The following is a 25,245-nucleotide window of genomic DNA, read 5'->3' as shown; positions in this document are numbered from 1 at the left end:
GATTGATGAAATGAATTAATAGGGATCGGTCAGATCGTGGGAATCTTATAGGCCATTCACGTTTTGCTGATCAGACAATTAGTTTGACACACAGTGCAAAATGATGATGACAATATATAACACCAATACCATTAGTTCGGGGCTTTATTTTGTGTTGGAAATTTGTTGATATATGCGAAGACATGAATGACTTGCATTTATCCAAATCTCCACTAAATCCTCTCGATCTCTTTATTTTGCCGTTCTAACTTTTAGTATGTTTTTGAATATCTGCTGGTAGGGTTTTGTGTTTGGAAAGAAATTAATATGGGTAATTTTTGTAGGAGAGTTTGCAAAGAGGGAGGATGAAGATATAACATTACTCTTTGGATCATTACCCTTTATTCCTACAAAGTACGAACCTGAATCTAGGCTAAAATGTTTTAGGATAAAATGTTTTAGGATAATGAAATGTTGGTTCATAGATAGCTTTTCTCATACTTTGTGAAGAATGTGTAGTTAAATATCGATGTTCAAGGGTGAGATGTGTTTGTGTTCAAGGAAAAATTGAAAATTTTCTTAAAAATGTGAAAGAGTGGAATACACGTCGGGGATTTTGCAAATGAGATAAAAGAAGATGGTGAGAACAAAAACTCGAACCGTTTGACTCAACCAAAACACTGGATCAATGGGTTACTGATCTAATCAATTTTTATTTTTGACAGTCAAACAAGATTCATTAATCAGAAAGGGAGATAATGTCCTTGAGTACACTTTGTTGAATACAAAAAGGAGTAACACCAACCCAGATACCATCATTATGAGACAAGGAGTACTGGGATAAATCATGTGCCACACTATTGGCATTTCTACTAACATGAGAAATGGAAATTTTTTCTAACAAACTCCTTAGACCAGCAATATTCTGCAGTATATATCCCAAGTAAGAACCATGAGACACATTGCTATGGATTGCATCAACCAACGTTTTACAATCAGATTCCATAATGAAAGAAGTATAACCATGCTCCAAAGCAAATTGCATTCCAAACTTGATAGCACAGGCCTCAGCATATTCTGGTCCAAAATCAGCCAATAATTTCCTTGTTGCTGCAGCAATAACATTCTCAAAGTAGTTCCTCACAACCATAGTCAAGCCCCAAGAAGATCCAGATCCCGCTGCATCCACATTCATTTTAAGAACTCTGAATGGTGGTGCTTTCCAGACCTAACATGCACACAAGGGAGAATTTCTTACAGGAACAACCTCTTGTTTTTGCGTTATCTGGTACGAGTTCAGGGCCTCCAATGCCTGATGTACAACTTCAAATTCTGCACTGCTCTTTCCCTCAAAACATAGAGCATTTCGAGCCTTCCATATATAATAGCAAAAGGTAGCCAAAATTTCTCCCACTTCCTTCGGTGCAGACAGTAAAATGGTATGACACCATGCTTGAAAAGTTTGGTCTTCATTGCTTGGCCAAGAGAAACCTAAGGGAGACAGAAACCAAACCCTTCTCACCCAAGGACAGTCCCTTAAAGCATGTTCTATAGATTCAGCAACTTGATCACAACGAGGGCAGAAAATCAGAACTTGAACACCCTTATTCCACAATCTCTTGCGAGTTGGAACAATTCCTTTCAAAACCTTCCACAACAAATGACCACATCTAGGAATAACATTCAAATTCCATAAGATCTTCCATACCTCATTCAATGTAGACTCTGATGTTGAAGCAACACTATGAGAATTCCAGGTTCTAATGCAATGATATGCTGATCTCACAGAGAAAAAACCTCTTGGCGTTGCTGCCCATACCAACGAGTCATCATTCACATCCGGATTCAAAGGCAAGTTCTCAATCTAAATGGCTTCTGTTCCGGTAAGGGCTGACAAGAATCGACCCAAATGACAGGAGAACACTCAAGCGAGCTTCACCCAGTAGGGCCCCACCTAAAGCTTCAGGCCCACTAAAGTAGTGGACCAGAGCTGGGGGACTACTGTTCTGGGACGGACAGAGACACACCGACCCCTATCCCCGGTATGGTTAGTACCCGATCAGGGTTGCCTGGGGAGGGCCCCACCTAAAGCTCCAGGCCCACTAAAGTAGTGGACCAGAGCTGGGGGACTACTGTTCTGGGACGGACGGAGACACACCGATCAGGGTTGTCCGGGGAAGGCCCGTGGGGACGACCAAGGTGGGATGTCCGGGCCCAGTACCGCAAGCAGGACGACATCCCTCCCTGATCCAAGAACCTGGACCCCACCACCTAGGGGTTGACCTAGGCCCACCACCCTACGGAACTAGGGTGGTTGGGAGGTGGGTCCCTAGGGATTCTAGGCCGTTGGATCACTGTTAGCAGCAGGAGGAGCAGAAGGATCCAACGACTCCTAGCCCACCGGTACGGACCATGCATGACGTTGCATGGCTCCAACCCTAATACCCCAGCGTGTATATAAGGGAGGGGGCGCATCCATTCTAAGGTACGTTATTCTCTTCACCTCACTACCCACTTACTCGATTCCCCTACTCACTTTGGCATTGGAGTCCCTTGCAGGAGCCCCTCCCGGGATCACCCAGCTCGTTAGCACACCGGCCCTTCTCCCCTCTTGGCTGCCCCAGCACTCCGTGATCTTCCCGATCACCGGCCCTTCTCCCCTCTTGGCTGCCCCAGCACTCCGTGATCTTCCCGATCAGCTTCAAAAGGGAGAAAAATATCACTTAGCAAATCCCTCTTCCACATACTCGTTGAGTGATCAATCAATTCATATATATGCGTCCAATCACATCCTTCTGGTCTAGGGGACCAAAGCTGAAAGCCTTGTTGGTTGGGTAGCCAATTGTCACCCCATATTCGTGAGAAATTCTTGCATGGACACACACCCAACACATCATTCTTAAGCACAACCAATTAAATCACTCCAACACATTAAAAAAAAATTGAAAAGACGACCCGTCAAAATACACTCTCTCTTCTCCTCCTCGGGACAACCGCTGAGCTCTACTCTTTCCCACCATACATATGCGTACATCCATTTTTTTTTTTTGTCAAAAATGTATGGAATTAAAACTCAAAGGTTTGTCAAACGGCACTTAGAACATGAGAGAAAACTCTCTAAGAGTGTTATTCGCAATGCACAAATACATAAAAAAATTAAGAGCAAACATGCACACTCAACTGAAACAATCTGCTAAAACATGATATGATATAGAAGACAAATTGGGCCAATATAAAAGACAAAGCTGCACCGGCCCAAGTACTGGCTCAGCCCAAGCCTGGCCCATCATTTCTGTCTGTATGTTTGTGACCTAGTTCCTCTGCCTCGTCTTCTTCAATTTTGTTGTTTCACTTCTTCACCCAAAAAAAAAAAAAAAACAACCCTCAAGCACTATCAGCTTCACAGTTCTCGCCGGAGCACTCGCCCCTCGCCGCGACCACGCCGCCATACAGAGAAGCATGGAGCAGAGGCTAGCTAACAGTTGGCGAATGACAGTTAACGAGAAGAAATTCATCGAAACCGCGCTGCTATCGGAGCTCCGAGTCGACGGTCGCGGCCCCTTGGAGTATCGCAGACTCACCATCAAGTTCGGGAAGGATGATGGCTCAGCCATGGTGCAATTGGGGGAAACACGCGTGATGAGTTTCGTCACTGCTCAGCTTGTTCAGCCTTACAGAGATAGACCCAATGAAGGCTCGCTTTCTATCTTCACTGAGTTCTCTCCCATGGCTGATCCTTCCTTCGAGCCTGGCCGTCCCGGAGAGTCTGCCGTTGAGTTAGGCCGCGTTATTGATCGTGGTTTGAGAGAAAGCAGAGCTGTTGACACTGAATCGCTATGTGTTCTTTCTGGCCAGCTTGTTTGGGCTGTTCGGATTGATATCCATATACTGGACAATGCAGGGTGAGTCTCAGTTTTCAGCTCCGCTTAGTGTGTTTGAATTTTCGTTGAACTCAATGCTGATGTAAGTTGAACTTGCCGTTAGTTTGCTTTATCTAGACTAAGGTTAATTATGATGATTTTGTGTATTAGAAATCTTGTTGATGCTGCAAATGTTGCTGCTTTGGCTTCTCTGTCGACATTCCGAAGGCCTGAATGTTCATTAGGGGGAGAAGATGGTCAGAAAGTTGTGGTGCATCCTCCTGAGGTTAGCTTTCATCAATTTAATAACACTGTTTTTATGCTTGTTTCCTATTTATCTTCCATGACTGTTTTGTATGAATTGAATCTCAGGTGCGCGATCCGCTCCCGTTGATTATACATCATCTTCCTATTGCAGTTACCTTTGGATTTTTCAGTGATGAATATCTTGTGGTACAGATTCTTAGATTTCTCTCTTAAACTAATGCATGATTTTCTTGAGGGTTGTTCGAATGTGAGGTGAGGTGAGGGTCCTTTCTGATTTTATATGTTGCTCTCTAGATTATGGATCCGACATACCAGGAAGAGTCTGTAATGACTGGACGTATGACTGCCACAGTTAATGCAAATGGTGATGTTTGTGCCATTCAAAAAGCTGGAGGACAGGGAGTGCTTCAGAAGCTTATCATGCACTGCCTGAGACTTGCTCATGTTAAAGCTGGCGATATTACAACCAAGATAAAAGAGGCAGTGAGTTCTCTTTTTATGCTTTAGGTTTCTATAATCTTGCTTGCTTTTGATGCTTATGAAACTGAATAACACATTTAGTTAGTATCATCACATCATCCATCTTGTCTTAGGTGCTAAACTCCTATGGTATGAGATAAATCAGATAATGAAACAAGTGTACCTATTAATCTCGATTTAGGATTCTGCTTCTAAGACATGCTGTGCTGGTTGGCTTAGCTATAACTATAAGGACTGTGGTATACATGACATCTACTAGCTTTTGCATTGCAATAACTTACTTGTTTCAATATCTTACGTGTGAATTTTTTTCTAAAGGCCATTACAATAATTTTCCTGTTTGGATTTTGTGTCTTAATTGTCATATCACTGTAGAAATATCCTTTGTTAATTCCTTTTGTGTTGATGTAGGTTGAAAAACACAACACTGAAAGGGCACTACGCAAGATTAAACGCCATTCTTCTGTTTCCGTAGATGTATGTGGAACCACTGCCAGGTTAGGGGAGAAACAAAACCCATTAGATGGTGATAAAGATGGTAGCTGTTTAGACCAATTGAAGCTGAAAGATGAGGGGAATTTTATGGAATGTGAAGCCACACCATCAGGACATGTACAAAGTAGCCAGGGGGATGGAGTATCGAAGAATTTTACCGGTGGCCCATCTAGTTGGTATGTATCAGCTTTGCAAAGAACTAAAGCTTTCTTTGGACTGGTTTTTATCCATATTATAGTTTTTTCTAGTTCAATACTCCAGTCCATTTATTATGCATGCATAGAGTATTTATCATTATCTTGTGTACCAACGAGTACTCACATATGTGAATGGTATAACCAATGAGTCTCCCTAATATGAACTACGTGTGATTTTGGTCCCCTTTCCTTTTTTTAGCTAATGAAGTCTATCTACTTCACAGTTAAGCAAATTTAGTCTTTTTGTTAATTTTCATGTATCTGAAATCCCTAAATATTCATTTCCTGTTAAAACATGTTGGGGTTTATGATGGATTGAGGATAGAAATAATTTTAGAAGTTCAAAATAAGAAATTTCGTGAAAATTTGAAGGATTTTGTAGAATGTTGAGAGGGGGGAATGTTCAGGAATTTTTATTTTGGGAAAAATTTAATATTTTGATTAGTAAGTTTTGAATGAATAATGTCTTAAAAATGATTTTATACGAGGACATGTTTCTTAGAAAATAAGAATTTGTGAGTTAAGTAGAATTAAAATGATAGAGGGACTTGAAACAATGAAATTTTTTAGGGATTAAATTTGCTCAAAAAATTATTGGGGTCCAAATTCACTTATCAGCTATAGTATAGAGATTGAAAGAACCATTAAACCATTTGGAAACCCACATGACACAAGGGTGGTAAAGCAACAGTCATAGAAAGTATATCAAAATTAATAATTACAATTACGAGGTCAAGGTCCTTCTATTCTGAGTTTTGTCTTGCATTTTAAATTCAATAAAATCACGTTTGGTATATTCCAACTATTGTTCCTTCTCTTCTTCAGGGATCCCTACTCGGAGTGTGTCAATTCAGATCTTCTAAAAGCTTCTCTAGCTTCACGTGGTAATAGGTTCTCTTTCATCTTTGATTATGATCTTGGTTGTTGTGTGGTTTTTTATTGATTCAGTGGCTCTACTTGCTTGCACTTGGTGTGATATTATCAAAATCCTGAACACTGACATCATTATAGTACTCTAGCTTCTCATTGTCCTGGGATAAAATTGTCCAATTGGATGTTTTAGGTCTGTTTATGGTAGAATTCTGCATACACGAACAACATACTCACAAATCCTTCGTAAAACATTTTATTGGCTGAGAAGTGTGTCATCCATTGCTTTACACTGCCAAAATTTCTCAACTGCTCATTCATTTTTCTGAGGGGTTTGCGAGGTTTTTGTCTATGTGTGTGTACATAATTTCTGTTGATTGTGTTGTTGCTTTTAGTTAGACTTTCTTTTTAGATTTAACTATCCTTCTTGAATAATAAGTTAGTTTTTTTCTAATGAGAATTGAGAAGATAAGACTGAACTCACTCACTCATTAGAATTGTTATAAAAAAGCAGGACCATCAGGAAATGTTAAACAAAAGGATTCAGGATCGGCACCAAAGCCGGAGGAGGCACCACAGGAAATCAAGAAAGATTCTTCACCAATTGACACAGCTCTAGCTGCTGAGCAGAACAATGAAGGTAAGACTCTAAAGGATGCCGTCAAGCCCAAGAACAGAAGAAAAAAAAGAGCACCTACCAATAGTGGAAATTAAGTAGTTAAACGGGTTGTTGTCAGAGGTATTACTACTGACCATGTATGTTATCTAAAGAGTGGAAATTAAGTAGTTAAACGGGTCATTGTCAGTTGAGGTATTGCAACTGACCATGTATGTTATCTAAAGAGTCTCTACTTGACCAAAAAAAGAAACTGTACTTTTTTTCTGGAATCCTTTTTATGTCGTAGACAGGATGCTGTAAAAATCTGAGGGACAATGAAGGAGTCTCATTAGTTTTTGCGTGGCAGAAAGTGGTACTTGACAATAGTGAAAATCATTATGAATTGTTTCTGTAATTCTTTCGGCCTTTAAAATAGTTCCACATTTTTTCCCTCATCACTCGAGTTGTCTTTTTAGCTGAATAGATGAAGACATTGGATTTGTTCAATATGGTATATGTATTCTGAATTTTCCTGCCCATAGTAAGAAGTGCTGTTTCAGGGAAAATGCCATTGAGTGTCTCATTTACATCGTATTAGGAACAACCAATAGTTATCGCTATGACATTCCTATGGTATATTACGGGAAAGCTTAGAGAATAGTTTCTCTTGAAGGTTCAGAAACTAGATAAAATCAAATCACACAAATCTATGACAAGATGTTCATACTGCAGATCCCATAAGCAAGTAATCCTTCAAACAAGCAAACACTCATTTTAGCAAGCATACCCTGCAGTAGTAGGGCATGAAGACCCATCCAATGTCTCAAAAGAAGGCTCTTTCTTGATCTTGTGTTAGCCGTGTTTCTTCATGATTTAGTGAAGCATATTCCATTTGCGCAAACAATTCATTTTCCTGTTTTTATAGTTTCTAACGGGTATTTGAATGGGCTCATAAACGTTAACTAATAAGTTTTAATCGAGTAGTCTTGTCAAGCATGATAAATATATACTTGTACACTTGGGATAGACCTCAAATCACAAGTGAGAGAAAAAAGAGATATGATGCAAAATTGATGTTAGGGGTAGATAGTGAGATGTAGATGAAAAAATGAGTGTACAATTTTGAAGCTTGAAAAAAAACTGTGCCCACTGTTATCCACTTCAACTCATGCAAAAAAAAACTTAATTTGACTAAGGTTATAATTGAGATTAAATTCTTGTTTGCATGAAAATAGAAGGGTGAGGACCTATTTCCCCAACATGAGTAATAGTTATTAGTTGAGTCACAAGGAAAAAGATCGTAAACTTCAACGATTATACAAAAAGTATAATTTGATTTTTAAATTTCTTACTTTTACAATGTTCGTAATATCTATTTTAACTATTAAGTGAGCTAGGATGTAATTAATATATGATTTATTTACTACAAACAAAAATAGGAAGGAAAAAAAGAAGAGCAGGCGCAAAGGACATTTTCTGGAGGGGACTTGGTTAAAATTCTGGCATCCATAGTCACTACTAAAATACTGTTTTGCATCAACAAAGCTGTGTAGTGTGTACGATAAATAATCTTGAGCTACTCAGATATATCTTGATAACAAATTAGTGCATGTTTGGAAAACTGCACTAGAGTCAATTACTCCTATAATTGCGTGTAAGAGAAGTAAAGAAATAGTAGCTTTTTGAACAATATATGCAATTCTTGCTGTATCAACTGCAAATCCAAACATATTGTTAGTTGAAAATGGCTGACAACTTATTACTTACAACAAAATGCTACATTGATTATTGACATCATTGTACAGCCAATAACTTTAATCTTCAGTTCAATCAATCGTTTGTTGAGGTATACAAAAATCATGTGTCCTAAAAGAATCTAGTTCCACTACATAAAATTGACTATTGTTTCACCATGAAGGAACTTTTACAACTGCAACCACCAACTGCACTAGGGTTTTCTGTCACCTGCAAATGAAACCAGAAACTAACTGTAAATTTTCCCTCAGTTAAATGTCTCAAGAATGCTATTCAACCTTATAAACGAGTGTGCCACACGCACGCTCTTTCCCTTACACTCATCGCATGCCAATGAATTTATTATTTATGCATTTTGAAATTGGAAGTTTTGATGGTGCTATACATATTTCCACAGCACATCTGATTTGAGTTTTTAACAAATTACAAACTGATATGTGGCCTTGGTTTATGGTCTAGTGCTAAAGTTGCTCCTCTTGGCCACTATTTCGTCATGAACAACTCAGTTATATTTAGATTGAACAGGACCTTATTGACATTGGATTCCAATTTGAACCTAAATTGGGCTGTGAGGTTTTCTCTAACAATTAGCAAAAGTAATTAGTATAAGTAACTTGTGGAAGTTGACATGGACCGCCTCTCAAAAAAGCTCAAATTGTTATGTCAAGACACAAATGATTTATATCTAACATGCTCTCTCGTGCAAAAGCATTTGTGCTTGAAGCATGAACAAATGTGTACACCTCTACCTTGTACTAAAATTAGAAGAATGAAGAAGGTAAGGATCAAAACTTGATTACTAGATTATAGAGTCTCTAACACTATGTTAAGGACCAACTCTCCTTGTTAATAGATGAAGGCTCATAAATGGTTTTATACCAAAACAGAAGTTCTCAAATGTTTCATAATTTAACTAGATAACAGGTTCTGAATTTTTAGTTGTTACTGTAGTTCATAGAAAACTTTCTAAGGAGAATACAGCCTAAGAAACTTTCTCCCATGATTATCACCATAATCTAATTATAGTAAAGTTTCTCATAGTAATACCTATGAAGTACCAAGGTATGCTAAAATTGACACCAAGTATTGTCAATGGATCCTCCTTACAAGTTTCAAAGAAATTTATACATGACTCACAAGTGCAGTTGACTTACCACGAAAGCTGAACGGATTAGTTCCTCAACATAATCAACAGTCGCGCCTTTCACAAAATCGTACGAAACACTATCAACAACCAGTTTAATTCCTTCCTTCTCAAAAACTCTGCCAACAACATATTAGGCAAATTAAATAAGTTCTTATCCATAAACAACAAGGGTTTAGCCAGTTGAAGCCAAGTACACAGATGTGTAACAATACCTGTCATCTGAGTTGACACTGTCATCATCAAGATCAAAAGCATACTGAAATCCAGAACAACCACCAGTTTCAACACTCAAACGAAGCATTTTTCTACTTGTTGTTGATTCACTGGCTTCCAACTCCTTCATTCTCTGTTCCATAAACAATAATTTCCAGAAATTCATTGGAATTGATAACATGCAAATAGGATTTTGAAAAGAAAAAAAAAATCCCCTTTTAACTATTAAATAAAATCTGCTTTTAGATCAAAAAATTATTTATACAAGAGCAACGTGCATACCCGAACGCAGTTTTCGGTGATGTGAACGGGTTCCACGTAGGAAGAAGAGGTGGCGTGGTGAAGAACAGAGGAAGAAGAAGAAGAAAAGTTCAGAAACCTCTCGTTCTGTCGAAATCGCGCTGCCAACGACGGCGCCAACCGTCGAATCAGTGACATCTCTTTCAAACCACCATTGATGGCTACGTTCTCTGCTAAATGCGATTGAGTTTTTTCTTGCGGAAACCTCAACCTTCAGTTTCAGAGCATCTCACGGCTCAGATTCACCCACGTCATCAAGCTAGAGATCAACGGTTCACAATATATCAACCCGTCTCCGAAATAAAATAAGGGTTGGTGTTTGGTTTCTGAATATTGATTCAGAGTTTGCAGCACTTTGCTGGTGGATTTCATCGTGCTTGTGAAATCAAACTGTAAGAACTTGAAAAATCTCTGTTCAATCGCAATTTCTTTCATTTTTTTTCCTCTTTCTGTTTCATCGTCTGATTGAAAATTTGCTATTAGGTTATCATTGTTCCCAATTTGATAGGGTTTTGCTTAGCAAAGATTGTCAAGTGTGAATTTATCTATTATTGATTAGCATTGTTCTTGGTTTCAATGGATGTTGTTGTAGTTATTCAATTTGACAAGGATACAAGTTTTCACCGGAGGAGATGGAAAAGAGTGAGGAAGAAAAGTTTAGAGTTAGAAAGTTAGAGATCTCTGATAAGGGAAAAGGTTTCATAGAGTTACTGCGACAGCTAAGCGTTTGTGATTCTGTATCTGATAAGGAATTCGAGGATCGGTTCCGGGAGCTCAGTTCTCTTGGAGATGATCATGTTATCTGTGTCATTGAGGATGAGCTTGCCGGGAAGATCGTTGCGACAGGGAGTGTGTTTATTGAGAAGAAGTTTTTGAGGAACTGTGGTAAAGTTGGACATGTTGAGGATGTTGTTGTGGATTCCAATGTTCGCGGGAAGCAGTTGGGGAAGAAAATTATCAACTTCCTCACGGATCATGCGCGATCGGTGGGGTGCTATAAGGTGATTCTGGATTGCAGCCTTGAGAACAAGGTGTTCTATGAGAAATGTGGCTTTGAGCAGAAGTCAGTTCAGATGGCTATGTATTTTGATTGAGAAATGGATTTTCTACTTTCCCAGTATCCTTTCAAATCTATTTCTCACATGACAGATAAATTCGCTTCCTTTTAGTTATGAATATCTTGGTGAAGTGGTTGAGCATGTGATCATTTTTTTTGTTTACCAGCATTCAGTTCAGCTGCAAGCATGAACCAGGAGGAGTTTAATGAAGGTGAACTGAATGCTGAAATGGTTGAGTATGTGATCATTTTTTTGGTCGAGTATGGATAGAAGTTGAATGAAGGTGAGGGATTTTAATGAAGTTATTTTGTTTGGCTCAAACATCTGTAAGAGGAGGGGATGGAAAGTAAGGGGAGTAAAATCCTTCCTCCTCAATTTTACTTTCCCTTTAAAAGTGGAAAATTTATCTCCTCTCTCATCTCCCATTCATTCGAAACAAATAGTTTGTGAAGGAAATTACACGTTTTTAGAATCTATTCAGAAATTTACAGTACTATATGTTTCTCATCTACAATCATATAGGAGAAAAAGTACAATCAAAATCACATCTCAAAAGAATAGCAGTAGCTAGGTTGTTGATTTTTTTTAGCTTCAGTTTGTAACCCTTTTCTTAATCTTTTCATGTGGTCATTTTAATCCTAGTGTCACACTTTTTAATTTAACATGTATCTATTAGTTCAATTCTATCCTTGGATAAAAAGGAGGAAAAGATGAAGAGAAGGCTATACCGTGCACTTGCATTGCTGGGTGGAGTGAAAAAAAATGCATGCATGAGAGGACCCTAATCCAAGGGATATGCTCTCATGTAAATTTTAACAAAGGTGGATACCCTATTAGTTTCACACTTCTTTCTCTTCTTTTTTTTCTCTTGTTTTTTTTTTTTTTTTTGAACAGTTTTTTTCTCTTGGTTATGCAGACGTTTATATAGAAGTATTACACTTTCCCAACCAACTCACTTTAAAAGCATTTTTTCTTCATTTAGAACACCCATGAATAAAATGAAAATACAAAATATTGAATAGCAGAATTGTGAGTTTATAACATACAAAAAAAGCTTTCGAGTCCGTTAAACGGAGAGTTTTACTGCTCATAAAAACTATATCCGACTCAAACAAAATTATCTTGGTGAATGATACATGTGTTTTATTTTAAACCAAAATAATACACAAAAATGCTAGTCCAAGTAAGACCGGAAGATGATATCCAAAATCATCATAACACTAAAATTGGCTTGGTCTAATCTGCGGACAACAGATTGAACAAATGGTTAATATAGCTGAGAAGCTGTTTTTGTCCAAATAAAAACTGAGAAGCTATTTTATCAAATTAACACAGATTTGGATCTAATCATGTGTTAATCTCACATGATGACATGATAATGTAAAAGATTTGAACCTTTAATTTCTTTTTTAATGAAATCGGATGGTCAATATTATTTCTCGCGCAATTTTAATTTTTTATTTCTATATATCCATTAAGGGCCCAAATTTCATTAAAATAAAATTAAAAGTTTAAATCTTCACATGACACAGTTATGTGAGAATTAATTAATATATGATGAAATTCAAATCCAATGAACACCTTAACATATTACCTCATCGGTTCCAAAATGGTTGTTGTTTTAGTTTTTTTACATATTTTTCAAAATGGTTGTTGTTTTAGGAATTCAAGCTATATCACATCTTCTTTCATATATACTCTTATTTCGTATCGTATCGTATCGTATCGTATCTCTCACCTACCACCTTCAATTCTCACCAATCACAATGCTCATTAATCATTTAACCAATAAATATCATTTTCTCTCTTTAATAAAACTCAACTTTAAATATTAGTGTTTTAACTAAGTTTTATATCAATTAATGAGTTATTAAACTGTGTGTATTTCCTTAAACAACAACAATTTTAGAATTTTAGAATGAAGGAAGTAGTTAGGGTCTCTCTCGACTCGACAGTTCCAAGTTCCAAGTTCCAACTTCCAACTTCCAACAGTATCATCATGAAAATTAATTAATTGATAGTTCTAATTTACCAAATAAATTAAATTTCCATGTATCATTTTGCCAACCAATACAGGTTATTAGGAGCTTAATACACGAGGTTTCTTATTACAATTTTTTCAATTTTATTATCCATATACACATCAATATGTAATGATTTTGTTTGTAAGAATGAGATGATGAATCAATGATAAGAGAGGAGCAAAGATGATGGTATATAAATAGTTATTGTTGAGATGGGGAGAGAGAGGGTTCAAATTCAAATCAATAAGGTGCAAAATTCCCATGAAGAAAATCGAGAAGAACAAATTTTAGGGTATCGTTCCCTCTTCTCCATTCCTCAACCACACTTCTTCTTTTTCAAGGTTTTTCTTCCTCTTCCTCTTACCTTTCTCTGTACTAGTATATTCATACGATACGATTGATTACAGCCTCTAATTTTGTTATTTATTTATATATATAATTTGTAGGATTCGGTTGATCCAATCTAAGAAGAAGGTGTTTGTTTGGGCATGGAGGGATGTACAAATTGAAATGAATTCAAACAATGAATCGGTGAATTTTATTTGAATTGTGATTTTTCAAAGAAAATATCGAAACCGCTCCGGTTCGAATGAATTTCGGTTCATGGATTCTGAATCTTCGCTGAACAATGGCGGTTGCGATTGCAATTCCTCCACCTCGGCGGCTCAATCTTCTTCTTCTTCTTCAGCGAATTGGCTCCGATCTGTGAAACGGAAGATTGATGAGCTCGAAAAGGACACCAGATTCTCCGTCCCGGAGTTGGATTCCGTTGATGATCCGGTGGCGCGGGTGGAAATCAGGAACGAATGCGCCGCGTTGCGGCAAGCGCTCACCACTCAGCAACAAGCCATACAGAGTTTGTATGTTGAATTGGAGGAGGAGAGGGATGCTGCGTCATCTGCTGCCAATGAGACCATGTCGATGATATTGAAGCTGCAGAGTGAGAAGGCTGAACTTCAGATGGAGGCGCGCCAGTTCAAGCGCTTCGTGGAGGAGAGGACCTCACATGATCAGCAAGAGCTGTTGGCATTAGAGGATTTGTTGTATAGGAGAGAGCAGACCATTCAGTCGCTCACTCTTGAAGTTGAGGCCTATAAGCACAGGTTGATGAGTTTTGGCCTCACTGAATCTGAGGCTGAGGGTGATGAGTATGAGTTTCCACCTTATGAGTACCCTCCTTTGAAATGTAATGTGATGCATCCGATTATGGATGTTGCCGATGATGATGATGAAGATGGGGGTATTGAGAAATATATGTTCGGTGAAACACCTAAGGACCGTTTGCGGAACTTGGAAAACAGGATATCTCAAATGGAGAGAAGTCCCACTTATCACCAAATGGATGGGGATTTTACAGGAAAGAATATTCTAGAGAAGGTGATAGTTGGACAATCTCCGAGACGGGGTAGGCATTCCCGGAAATTTTCGTGTGACTCGTCTTCGTTATGTCCTGAGATTATGATGGACTCTCCGAGGCTCAACGGTAGCTTTAGGAAGGCAGATACTGTGTCGGAGGATATTTCGAATTTGAAGAAGGCAGATATTGCATCAGAAGCTGGTGATGATATGACTCCAAGGGTGTATACAGTTGATTCTGTGTTCAAAGCTGGAGGTGGTGTTTATGATGATTATGTAACCACTCCAAGAGACTTTGGGAACCATGGTGACTTTGAAGATCCATACATGAAGAAGCTTTACATGAGGCTTCAAGCACTTGAGGCGGATAGGGAATCAATGAGGCAGGCAATCATTTCAATGCGCACCGATAAAGCACAGCTTGTTATGCTGAAGGAAATAGCTCAACAGTTATGCAAAGAGATGTCACAGCAAAGGAAAATGACACCAGGATCCTTTGTTGGTGGCTTTTCATTCTTGACAGTTTTTAAGGTAATTTAAAAACAAAGTGTCTTAGATTTATCCAATGACATAGTCTCGTATCTTGTTTAGTTTGCCCTTTTATCAGCTCGTTCATCTCATGATTGAAGATTTTGATAGCAGGACTTATTCTTTTTCATTTCTTTTTTTGTGTGCAGTGGATATATTCAATTGTTTTCTGGAGAAAGAAACCTCATCAAATCAAGTAAGTAGTTAGTTACTTGAAGTGTTTGTTTCAAGCAGCCTTTCTCTGTTCATAATGCATATAATGCTTTCCTATGAAATTTCAATGCAGTGGTCATTGATTGATGTGTCTAGTACTTGTTATGCACTGTATTAAATGTTTGACATAAGATAATCTCTTGAAAAAATAGTTTCTGCTTTGCAGCAACACCAACATTGAGTATGGTACAGGCAATTTTTTATGGGTATGGGACAGGAATGAGCTGTACCACTAAATTTTTAACACCTGTACTTTTTTAAAAAAATGCAAAATACGTAGCAGTTATGTATATATGACAAAATACTTTTATATTTACGTATAATTTATGTATCAGCCCCAAAAGATAACAATATTTACAAAATGATCAAAATCTGGGAAAGAAAGAGGAGAAGTATTGAAAACTACAGTCATAATTAAACATAGAAAACATAAAACTCGTCCCCTGCAAAATTTCCAGGAACAAAGGGAAATCCAATATTAACCCCACCCTCCTTTGCAACAATTAGCCAAATCTGCAATGTTTCCAGGAACAAAGGGAAATCCAATATATATATATATATAGCAGCCTAGCAAGCCATTCCCTTATGTGTCCAACCAAAGCCGTTATCCCACAAATTGAGTCCATGATTGTAAAACCCCCCAAAATTGAAAAACCCACAAATTGCTCCAAGAGAATTTGCCCCAACGAACTGCAAGTGAGAATCTGCCTCAAGAGACCAACAAATTGCCCCAAAATCAAAAGCAAAAGAAAAGAAAAGAAAGACAAAGGGGAGGGAGATTAACAAAAGAAACAGAACAGCGAAAACAGGTTGGATCAATCACGGCTTAATAACGCACAAATTGCCTATCATTCCCACACAAATAACCACCAATTCACACAGCACAGCCAGAATTACTTCAGGTCCCGTCTACTCCTACCACGCCAAGCCAGAAATCCATTGCAGTAAAGAAACGCCCAAATAAAAACCAGTACACGCCCAAATGGAAACGGTGGTGATAACCTAATTTGGTTATGCTCTGTTTATTCTGGGATGAAGAAGGAGAATAAGAAGAGAGTGACAGTGCTTGATTCCCGAGGGTTAGCTCAAGTGGTAAGAGCTAGGGGACATAAGGGTGGGAAGGGGAAGGTCTAGGGTTCGAATCCTGGAAGGGAACTTTGAAGTGATTTTCTAACTTACTAACAACTAACCACTAACATTTGTCTATCAAAAAAAAAACTAAATAAAAAATATGTGGGTCGTATATACAAAACTAAAAAATTGCGAGGGTCCATACATGATTGTTTGAAATTAATATCCAATCACCATTTACTTATCCATGTCAACATAGATGTATTAATATTATTGGTCTATGTCACTAGTATATGATACACTCGTCTGAATGCTGGGGCACCGGAGCAAGCACGATAATATAGGATATATAATTTGGTTCAAGGGGGAGGAAATCTCTTGCTAATTTCTATAGCTGAACTTTTTTGGTTCTCTGAGAATTGGTGACTGCATATTAAGACTATCCTCTTAAAACAAGCATTGTATTTTGATATTGTGTCTATCAAATATCAATTATGATAATATTTCTTTCGGAGTGAGTTTAGAGATTACATTTGTTGTTCTTAACCTGGGGGCAAAGAGTGCAAGTGGGTTATGAGAACCTTGTATTGCTTGACCAGAATAATTCATCATCAGAACTGGTTGTGGCTGTAGGTACATGTTCGGGCTTCCATCAGAAAGTGTTGGCTTGCAAACGCTCATTGACGAAGAACCTCAAGTAAAGTCATGGAGGTATCTTTCAAATACACAAGTGGGTGATTAGTTTACAGGCTAAGCTTGTAATTGGGAGCACCAAATGAGTAGTAATCATACTCTACGATGAGATTTACACTTTCCTCTTTTTACCCCTAGGTTTTTCTTGCTAAAGTTGTATTTTTTGTATGTTCTTTTATTTCTACTGTAAAAAATTGAATGTAATCTGTTTCTCTTCCTGGTTTATACTTCCTAGTCCCTCCAAACATTTTGACATTGTGCTAAAGGTATCTGGAAATTGGTCTTGTGTGGGTAGTAAAGGACTCCCAAGAACTTTCAGAGATTGGTAAATGTTTCCATTGAATGAGCACCTAAGTTTTCTAATCATACCTTGTTCTGATCCATAGAAATTGTAGGCTGGTACTTTATGTCTTCATCCCTTCCCAAAAAACAAAGGATTCTGAAAATCCCAGAATGTTCGCCTGTAACTATAAGAGTGTTGTGAACTTCCATTATAGGTATTCTTGCAGATGTTTTGGGCAAAACTAATAACCCCTAATTGAATAAGCAGCCACCTTTCCCTTCATATCTTGGATGGGAGCCTTTATTTGCTATTAAATCATGAAAACGCTAGCGATACCTTTTTTCCGACGCACGGGCACGTAAAGGCCCCCATCCGAGGTGCAAGGGCACGTAAAGGCCCCAATCCGAGGTGCAAGTTCTTTGTCCCTCAGTTCTTACCAACCTCCGGTGTGTAATCAACATGTTGCTAAAACTTGATGCGTGCCACACTATCCAAGTCCTTCGTCTAAGGCAATGCCTCAATTGAGCATGACACCCTTGTCTAAAGAGTAGGCATATAGACCCTGTCCAAGGTGAAAGCCTCCTATCCATGTGATACTAACAATGTCCCCCTATCCAAGGAAATACCTTTTATGAGCGCGACATTTTTGTTTGACACCTAGTGATCATGGTCTTTTTATTTGTTTTTTATCTTTTTGAGTCAATAGTGTTTTTAGTCTGAGTTGAGTCTTTTTATGTTTTAGCATCACCATTTGCATTTTAGTCCTTCTTGGAGTCTTATTTGCACTTCTAGTCCTTAGGTTTGACTCTTATTGCACTTTGGTCTTTGATCTAGTATGTCAGAGGAATTAGGGGCAAAATGGGCATTGTGATAATAAACATATGTTGATTATCTTCTGAACTTCGATGGGCATTATGTGATGTTTGTTGTTACAAATAAGGCTTGATGATAATTTACTGTGCAGTCAAGTCTTAAATGCTCATCATTTATTTTCTTGGAATCTCACTTGATGGAGAAAAGCAAGAGGCTCAAGAGGTTTCAGAAACTTGGAAATGAAGGGAATAAAAGATGGTGAAGGCCTTGGCCACGCAAAAGATGCTGCCAGATGAGGTTTCCACGTATGTGTGTGCACCTGGCCACGCACATGCATGACAGGATAGAGCCTTGGTCATTAAGTACGTGAAGGCCACGCACATGCGTGGGGGGTCAGAGACATAACAACTTGCCACACGTGTGTGTGCAAGAATGCCACGCACATGCGTGGCTCATCAATTATTTTTCCTAAAAATTGAACTCTTTGTAACATAGTTTGATATCTTAGATTTTCTGAACAAAGGCTTGGAGTAGTGTTCTTAGAGCTTTATTCTAGGTTTGATTATCACTTTGTTAGCCATGTTCGGCTAAGTTTATTTTAGCACTTGGAATGTGAATCATGTTCTTAGTTATGTTTTAGTTTCTGAGTTTGTATGAACATGGTTTTCATCTACGAATCTATTTCACTTTTATAATAGAAGCTTGAATTCATACAAGTTTTTTTGCTTATTCTCTTCAACAAATGGAAGTTTGGTTTTGAATAAGGGACCTGAGATTATATTGATTTGTTGCTTGCGCCTTAGAATAAGGGTAGAGACTAATAATTGGTGACCAGATAAAGAACCATAATATTCAATTGAGTCATTCATAGGTACTAAGGAATTCGAATAATGAGATTTAATTGAAAGATTTACTTGTCTTAAGGAATCAACCTGTAAGACTTAGACTAACTCAACCATAGATTGAATTCCAAGAGATTCATACACTCTTAATTGTCTTGAGCATAAGATGAATTCGTGAAAATAACTCAAGTGCTCGTCTTTTATCATAATCATTTATTTGCTTCTTAATCAAGTTCACATCAAATTGAATATATATATATATATATATATATATATATATATATATTTCTCTTACTTTTCTTGTGTTCTAAACAACTACTTCTTCTTGCAATTTAGTTTGGCCCACAATGCTTATGAATTCGACAATCTTATATATTACTTCGCTCGGTCCGTACACTTACGAAAAACGTATCACGTAGCCACAACTAGACAAGCTTTCCCAACGTACATAACTTTGTCTGCTCCCTTTTTCCAGCTTTTTGTACTGAATCTTATTTTCTATAGTTATTGTCCACCCTTTCGATGATATTTTTTATCTTGGTATATGTATTATATATCTCACATGCATCTCGGCATAAAATCATATTCCTATTTACTATCCAAACATGCCATAAAATATAAGATCAATGTAACTGAAAGTGGCAGCGACAAAATCACCTTCTCAATTTTTGATACCAAGAAAAATCATTTGGAGTGTAATGATTGCTTGCTAGTGGGGATGATGGAGGAACGAAGTGGTGACAAATTGACATAATTATTTGTTAAGTTCAAACGCATCATATCGTTTTAAAATCTAATTTTGATCAATAACATTTTGTACTTAGAAACACTTTTATGAAAACTAAGCTTTTCAATTAATTTGAATTCCAGGTATATTCATTTGAACAAAGTACTTCAACGTCAAATCATTTCTAAAGGAAAAAGATTCATAATTCGCAAGATCGTCTAGCACGCATACAACACAAGTCAAGGCACATTCGCTCCTGACCGTCCAATGTCAGCTCGTCATTCAGAAAAGTTGAAGACAAACTTCTAGGCGCCAAAGACAAAGTCAGATTGCAACCATTTGTTAAGGATTCAAAGAGATCACGTGAAGACTTTCTCTTTCCCTAAAGTGCGCAGACCAACGAGGGAAAAGGACAACGCGTCAACATCAAACTTCCATTTTGTCTCATTTCTGAAGAGTAGCCCAAGTCTATTGCTACTTACTAGCTGACAAACATCACATTTTCAGCTAAAGGATAGACTTGAACAGTAGCATGTATTTAATGCATCTACCAACCGAAGCTATTTAAATCAACAGACATATTTCATCTCTCAACAGCTAGAACAACGGTTGGATTTGTCTCACAACGGCTACAACCCTAGCAAGCGAGTATTTAAGGAAAATCTGAAGAAAGAAGAACCAGAGAGAATCAACGCTGAAAGAACAATAACTCAAAGCATTCAATTCTACATTCTTCAAAGCATTCAAAGCTTCTCAAGCTCAAAGCAGAAACATTCCTAAGTGTCAAACTTACCACAATTTCTGCAAAGTAAAAGATATAACATATAACCTTAAAGAGTCGAATCTCTTCATTTACTTCTCTCTTAGATTTAGAACTCTTGAGTGATCCAAAGTCAAATCTGTACCAAAACACTTAGAGTTCCAGTGCCATAAATTATCTACCATCACTCTTGTAAGAAGAGAAACCTTGTAGAGTTAAAAGATCTTGAAAAGGTTGTAGGAGAAGTCATGTACAATACTTGTAGGAGAGGTCCTGTAGAATACTTGGAGAAGTCCTGGAGAATACTTGTGGGAGAAGTCCTTGAGAATACTTGTATTGGAGAAGTCCTTGAAACTTGCTAGTGGAAATCTTGGTTGTGGTCACGTACTGGACGTTGCCCAATCGTTTAAGGGTGAACCAGTATAAATTTGTGTGTGTTGATCGTCTGCTAAACTCTGTTTATATTTCCGTTGCACTAAACTGTTTACGAAAAGTTTTCAAGAACTAATATTCTTTTCGAAAACCAAAGTTTTTTAAAGTGATTTAAAAAAACATAATTCAAACCCCCTTTCTTGTGTTATTTACTTGCATCTCATTATTCACTAAGACATGTGTTGGTTGATAGCAAATGAAGGAGATGATAAAACCGTCTAATTAAATATTTCTGAAATTTAGTATGAGTCTTATATAAACAGACATCAAGTATGTTTTTAAAGAGTTTGATTCCTCCAAAGTGATGAAGTAACTTTACAAGAAAATGTGTAAGTCATCACAATCGTTGATTAAGAAATCATGAGTGTGATTACATTCTTGCACATGGAAAATGAATTATGATATTCTTTAAATCTCAAAAATTGATTACTCAAACAATGATTATGATGGCTTGCTTTACCTAGTAAAGTGACTAATTACTCATGTTAGATTAGTCAAATTCGTCTAACTTTTTTTTCAAGGGATCTCATAAGATTATTGAGAATGTGAGGTTTGGAATGCAACATTCACAGGTTTGAAATGTGTAACTTATCTATGATTTATCTATGATTTCTATAAATTTCGATCTCATTTCAAAGAAATAGAATCTTAACATTTCTATAGGAATAACCACTGCAAGCCACAACACCCGGGATTAGAAATGACATTTGTATAACATGTGTAATGTGTTTGACTTTGACCCAAAAAAAATAACGCGTGTAATGCGTTAAATACGTGTTAAATAAACAGAAAATAAATAAGAATTGGTCAAGGAATAACAAGACAGTAATTCACCGTTGTTATTGTTCTACTAGAATAGAGGAACATCCACTAATAGAAAGTTACAACCGATAGTTAAGGTACATGCCATCTCAAACCGACACATAAACTTGCTCCGGAAAAATAAGATAGTAATTCATCGTTGTTATTGTTCTACTAGAATAGAGGAACATAACCACTAATAGAAAGTTACAACCAATAGTTAAGGTACATGCCATCTCAAACAAACACATAAATTTGCTCCGGAACGTGGTTTTTTTTACATCGTACAACAAACAAGACAAAAATAAACTTAGATACTTGTGAGTCATAAATCATAAGTTTCAAAACCTGATACAACCATAGCAGAACAAAAAGTGGAAGTCACACGTCGAATAGTATAGGGAGAATATCAGAAGGAAGACAGAAACTATGGGGGATTCTGCAAGAAATGCATGCTACAATGTATCTGTGATTCATCCCAATCGAATCTGGCAAACAGATAATGTTGTAAAATCAGAGCTCAGTGTTCTCGCCTTTCAAATTTGCTTCACTGCATTCTTCTCTAGTATTTTCTTCTACATCTATAAACGCCTCCTACAACCACGTCTACTTTCCCAAATCGCTGTAAGTATATACAAGTGTTTCAATTCCTCTGTAAAATGATGAAATGTGATTGAAAATCAGTGTAACATTTTTAATCAAAAAACAAACAAACCTAGTGCTAGAAAGCTCCCCGCTATGCGTCGTGGTATAGGGAAAGGTTGTATCCACTTCGTGGATTTAATGTAGGCCATCCTAAATTTTACAAGGGGGAAAAGCCTTGGCGCAGCGATAAGGTTGGGTTTGCAATCACATATTCGAGCCAGGGAACAATTCTAATAAACTAATAACAAATTAATAGCCAATATGTTATTTGTCATTCTAACTAGAGGATATTCTAAATTCAAATTTGCAGGTTGGCTTCATCCTAACGAGCCCATTTATAGGGAATTACGCATCTGTTTTTCAGTTCATTTATCCTGTAAGAGGGGTCATAAACATTGAAGTGCTAGGAAACCTTGGATTGATATTCTACTCATTCCTCAGTGGGTTGGAAATGAACTTGAATACCATTCTAAATGCCAATAAGAAAGCCAAAAGCATCGCCGTTGCTGGGATCGCGTTTCCCATGGTGATGGCACCAACCTTATATGTTATGCATCGAAAAGTTTACATGGGACCTGTTTTCTACAAACTTGAAGAAGACACAACTCATGCTTATTTACTTTGGACTCTAGTTATCACTGTAACAGGTTTTCCAGTCGTAGCTCAGTCCCTTTCTGATCTCAAGCTCCTACATACGGGTCTCGGCAAAACTGCTTTAACAGCAGCCATGATTAGTGATTCCTATGCATGGATTCTTTTCACATTAGTGGTTCCATTTTGTATTAATGCTAAAGGAGCAATGTACGCAGTGGTATGTACCATAGTATTCATTATCTTTAGCGTCTTTGTGCTACATCCTGTCGTCGAAAAGTATATTAACCAAAAGACCGAAAATGATGACTGGAACGACAGGGAGCTAGTCTTTGTGGGGATGGGGGTCTTAGCTTTTTCATACTTAACAGATCTTCTTGGAACCCATGGGATTGTTGGTGCTTTTGTGTATGGACTCATTCTACCTCATGGAAAATTTTCTGACATGGTTATGTCAGCTACAGATGATTTTGCTACTGGGTTTCTGGCACCAACCTACTTCGCTGGAGTTGGACTAAGACTCACATTACCAGCTATTTTTAACCAAGATAATTGGCACTTGACATTGCTAGTTGTACTCTTGCTGTGTGTTCCAAAGATTTTAAGCACTTTGTTCACTGGTTTCTTCTTCGGCATGCGCAACCAAGAAGGTCTAGCTCTGGGCTTGATTATGAATACCAAGGGTGCCATGGCATTGATCATGCTAAACATTGCTTGGGATAGAGGGGTAATTATTTATTTTAGCCATACTATTTAATTTAGTACATGTTTGAAAAATGTCGTAAAGGCAAAATCATGGTAAACAAAAGTAAAAGGAAATGGATTTTGGTTCACTGTGGTTTTCCCGAATGCGTTGCCAAACATGCACTTACTCAAATTCTTTAGTTTTGATTACTCAAACAATATCTATTGAAATTAAAAGTTCTTGAAATGTGATATTGCAGATATTATCTCCAGCAACCTACACTGTTATTACCTCTGCTGTTCTCCTAATGACTGCAGTGGTGTCTCCAATCCTTAACATCATGTACAAGCCTAGAAAGATATTTGGGCAGAATAAGCTAAAGACAATACTAAAGCTAAGACCTGATGCAGAGCTTCGAATTCTGGCGTGTGTCCACAATACTCGCCAAGCCACCGGCATGATCAAGTTAATTGAATCCTTTAATGCGACAAGACTTTCTCCGTTACATGTTTTTGCACTCTACCTTATCGAGTTCACCAAACGCGGTGCTGCGCTTGTTGCTGCCCACATGGAGAAGCCTAACCATCATAACGGAGTGCAAAACCTGACCACAACACAGGCAGAGTTAGAGAACATTACTAGCATGTTCGTAGAATACGGAGAGAAACATGATGCTGCAAGAGTCCATACATTAAGTGTCATGTCAAACTACAACACCATTCATCAAGACATACACTTCACAGCAAATGAGAAACACACAAGCCTAATTCTCCTTCCATTCCATAAACATTTATCTTCAGAAAAGGTGTTAGAGATAACTAGTCCTGTATATAGAGATATAAACCAAATGGTAATGCATGATGCACCTTGTTCTGTGGGAATCTTTGTTGATCGTTTTCCTGGGAACTTACCGGAAAATAATTTCCACATTCTCATGCTTTTTATTGGTGGTCCTCATGACCGTGAAGCACTGGCTGTTGCGCGGAGGATGGCGGGGAAGGCAGGAGTCACGCTTACGGTGGTTCGATTCATATTTCTTGATGAATTAGCAGAGGTGGATACAAAAAGTTACCCTGAAGAGCAAGAGTTTTTATCTTTTATGATGGACATTGAGCAACAGAGAGAGTTGGATGATGAGTACGTGAGTTCATTCAGACTCAAAACAGTGAATATGAGTGATGATTCTATATCCTACTCAGAGATTGGTGTACATTCGATTACTGATATCAACACAGTCCTGAATGAGATAGAAAACAATGGCTGCGATTTATACATAGTTGGACAAGGAAATTTTAAGAACTCCCGTGTGTTCTCGAATTTATTGGTGTGGTCTGATTGCCCAGAACTTGGAGTTATGGGGGATATTCTTGCGTCAAAGGATTTTAGTCCACGTTCATCTGTGTTGGTTGTGCAGCAGTATGGGTTTGGAGGATTGGTTTCTGGAAAAGATCCTAACCTTGTGAGGGTTCAAGTTGCTTGAGGTGAAGATGGGTCAATAACGGTTGTTAAGGATTTAACATGTGTATACGATGAAAAAGACTCGCTTTGTTTGCTTATTAAGT

The 25,245-nt window shown here is 37.7% G+C and overlaps 5 protein-coding genes across 7 annotated transcripts; 4 read left to right on the top strand and 1 right to left on the bottom strand.

The window, feature by feature from the left end:
• The first annotated feature begins 3,301 nt into the window (after positions 1 to 3,301).
• Positions 3,302 to 7,204, top strand: LOC130730847 (exosome complex component RRP45A-like). Of its 2 annotated transcripts, none has more exons than XM_057582981.1 (7): positions 3,302 to 3,881; positions 4,011 to 4,125; positions 4,212 to 4,292; positions 4,401 to 4,589; positions 4,998 to 5,257; positions 6,104 to 6,162; positions 6,660 to 7,204. In XM_057582981.1, exons 1-7 carry the CDS (start codon positions 3,439 to 3,441, stop codon positions 6,860 to 6,862), a joined length of 1,350 nt encoding a protein of 449 aa, XP_057438964.1. In that variant the 5' UTR covers positions 3,302 to 3,438; the 3' UTR covers positions 6,863 to 7,204. The 2 variants fall into 2 exon arrangements, with proteins under 2 accessions (XP_057438964.1, XP_057438965.1); XM_057582982.1 differs by having other exon boundaries at positions 3,306 to 3,881; positions 6,663 to 7,204.
• A 1,204-nt stretch (positions 7,205 to 8,408) lies between these two features.
• LOC130730848 (iron-sulfur assembly protein IscA-like 2, mitochondrial) lies at positions 8,409 to 10,335 on the bottom strand. The gene is made up of 4 exons (XM_057582983.1): positions 10,144 to 10,335; positions 9,861 to 9,994; positions 9,656 to 9,764; positions 8,409 to 8,711 (listed from the first exon to the last, which is right to left on the bottom strand). Exons 1-4 carry the CDS (start codon positions 10,297 to 10,299, stop codon positions 8,646 to 8,648), a joined length of 465 nt encoding a protein of 154 aa, XP_057438966.1. The 5' UTR covers positions 10,300 to 10,335; the 3' UTR covers positions 8,409 to 8,645.
• Positions 10,336 to 10,401: 66 nt separating this feature from the next.
• On the top strand, positions 10,402 to 11,881 carry LOC130730849 (glucosamine 6-phosphate N-acetyltransferase-like). Its single transcript, XM_057582984.1, has 2 exons — positions 10,402 to 10,553; positions 10,754 to 11,881. Exon 2 carries the CDS (start codon positions 10,794 to 10,796, stop codon positions 11,253 to 11,255), a length of 462 nt encoding a protein of 153 aa, XP_057438967.1. The 5' UTR covers positions 10,402 to 10,553; positions 10,754 to 10,793; the 3' UTR covers positions 11,256 to 11,881.
• A 1,457-nt stretch (positions 11,882 to 13,338) lies between these two features.
• Positions 13,339 to 17,470, top strand: LOC130730846 (myosin-binding protein 7-like). Of its 2 annotated transcripts, none has more exons than XM_057582979.1 (4): positions 13,339 to 13,584; positions 13,690 to 15,130; positions 15,277 to 15,323; positions 17,045 to 17,470. In XM_057582979.1, the coding sequence occupies exons 2-4, from the start codon at positions 13,847 to 13,849 to the stop codon at positions 17,151 to 17,153; spliced, it is 1,440 nt and encodes a 479-aa protein (XP_057438962.1). In that variant the 5' UTR covers positions 13,339 to 13,584; positions 13,690 to 13,846; the 3' UTR covers positions 17,154 to 17,470. The 2 variants fall into 2 exon arrangements, with proteins under 2 accessions (XP_057438962.1, XP_057438963.1); XM_057582980.1 differs by having other exon boundaries at positions 13,344 to 13,535.
• A 4,672-nt stretch (positions 17,471 to 22,142) lies between these two features.
• On the top strand, positions 22,143 to 25,245 carry LOC130732701 (cation/H(+) antiporter 15-like). The gene is made up of 3 exons (XM_057584700.1): positions 22,143 to 22,386; positions 22,718 to 23,725; positions 23,943 to 25,245. The coding sequence occupies exons 1-3, from the start codon at positions 22,192 to 22,194 to the stop codon at positions 25,161 to 25,163; spliced, it is 2,424 nt and encodes an 807-aa protein (XP_057440683.1). The 5' UTR covers positions 22,143 to 22,191; the 3' UTR covers positions 25,164 to 25,245.

The sequence above is a fragment of the Lotus japonicus genome, chromosome 1, assembly GCF_012489685.1.
Source record: "Lotus japonicus ecotype B-129 chromosome 1, LjGifu_v1.2".
Taxonomy (NCBI): Eukaryota; Viridiplantae; Streptophyta; class Magnoliopsida; order Fabales; family Fabaceae; genus Lotus; species Lotus japonicus.
The sequence above is the reverse complement of the archived record's forward strand: the minus strand, read 5'-3'. Positions and strand labels throughout refer to the sequence as shown.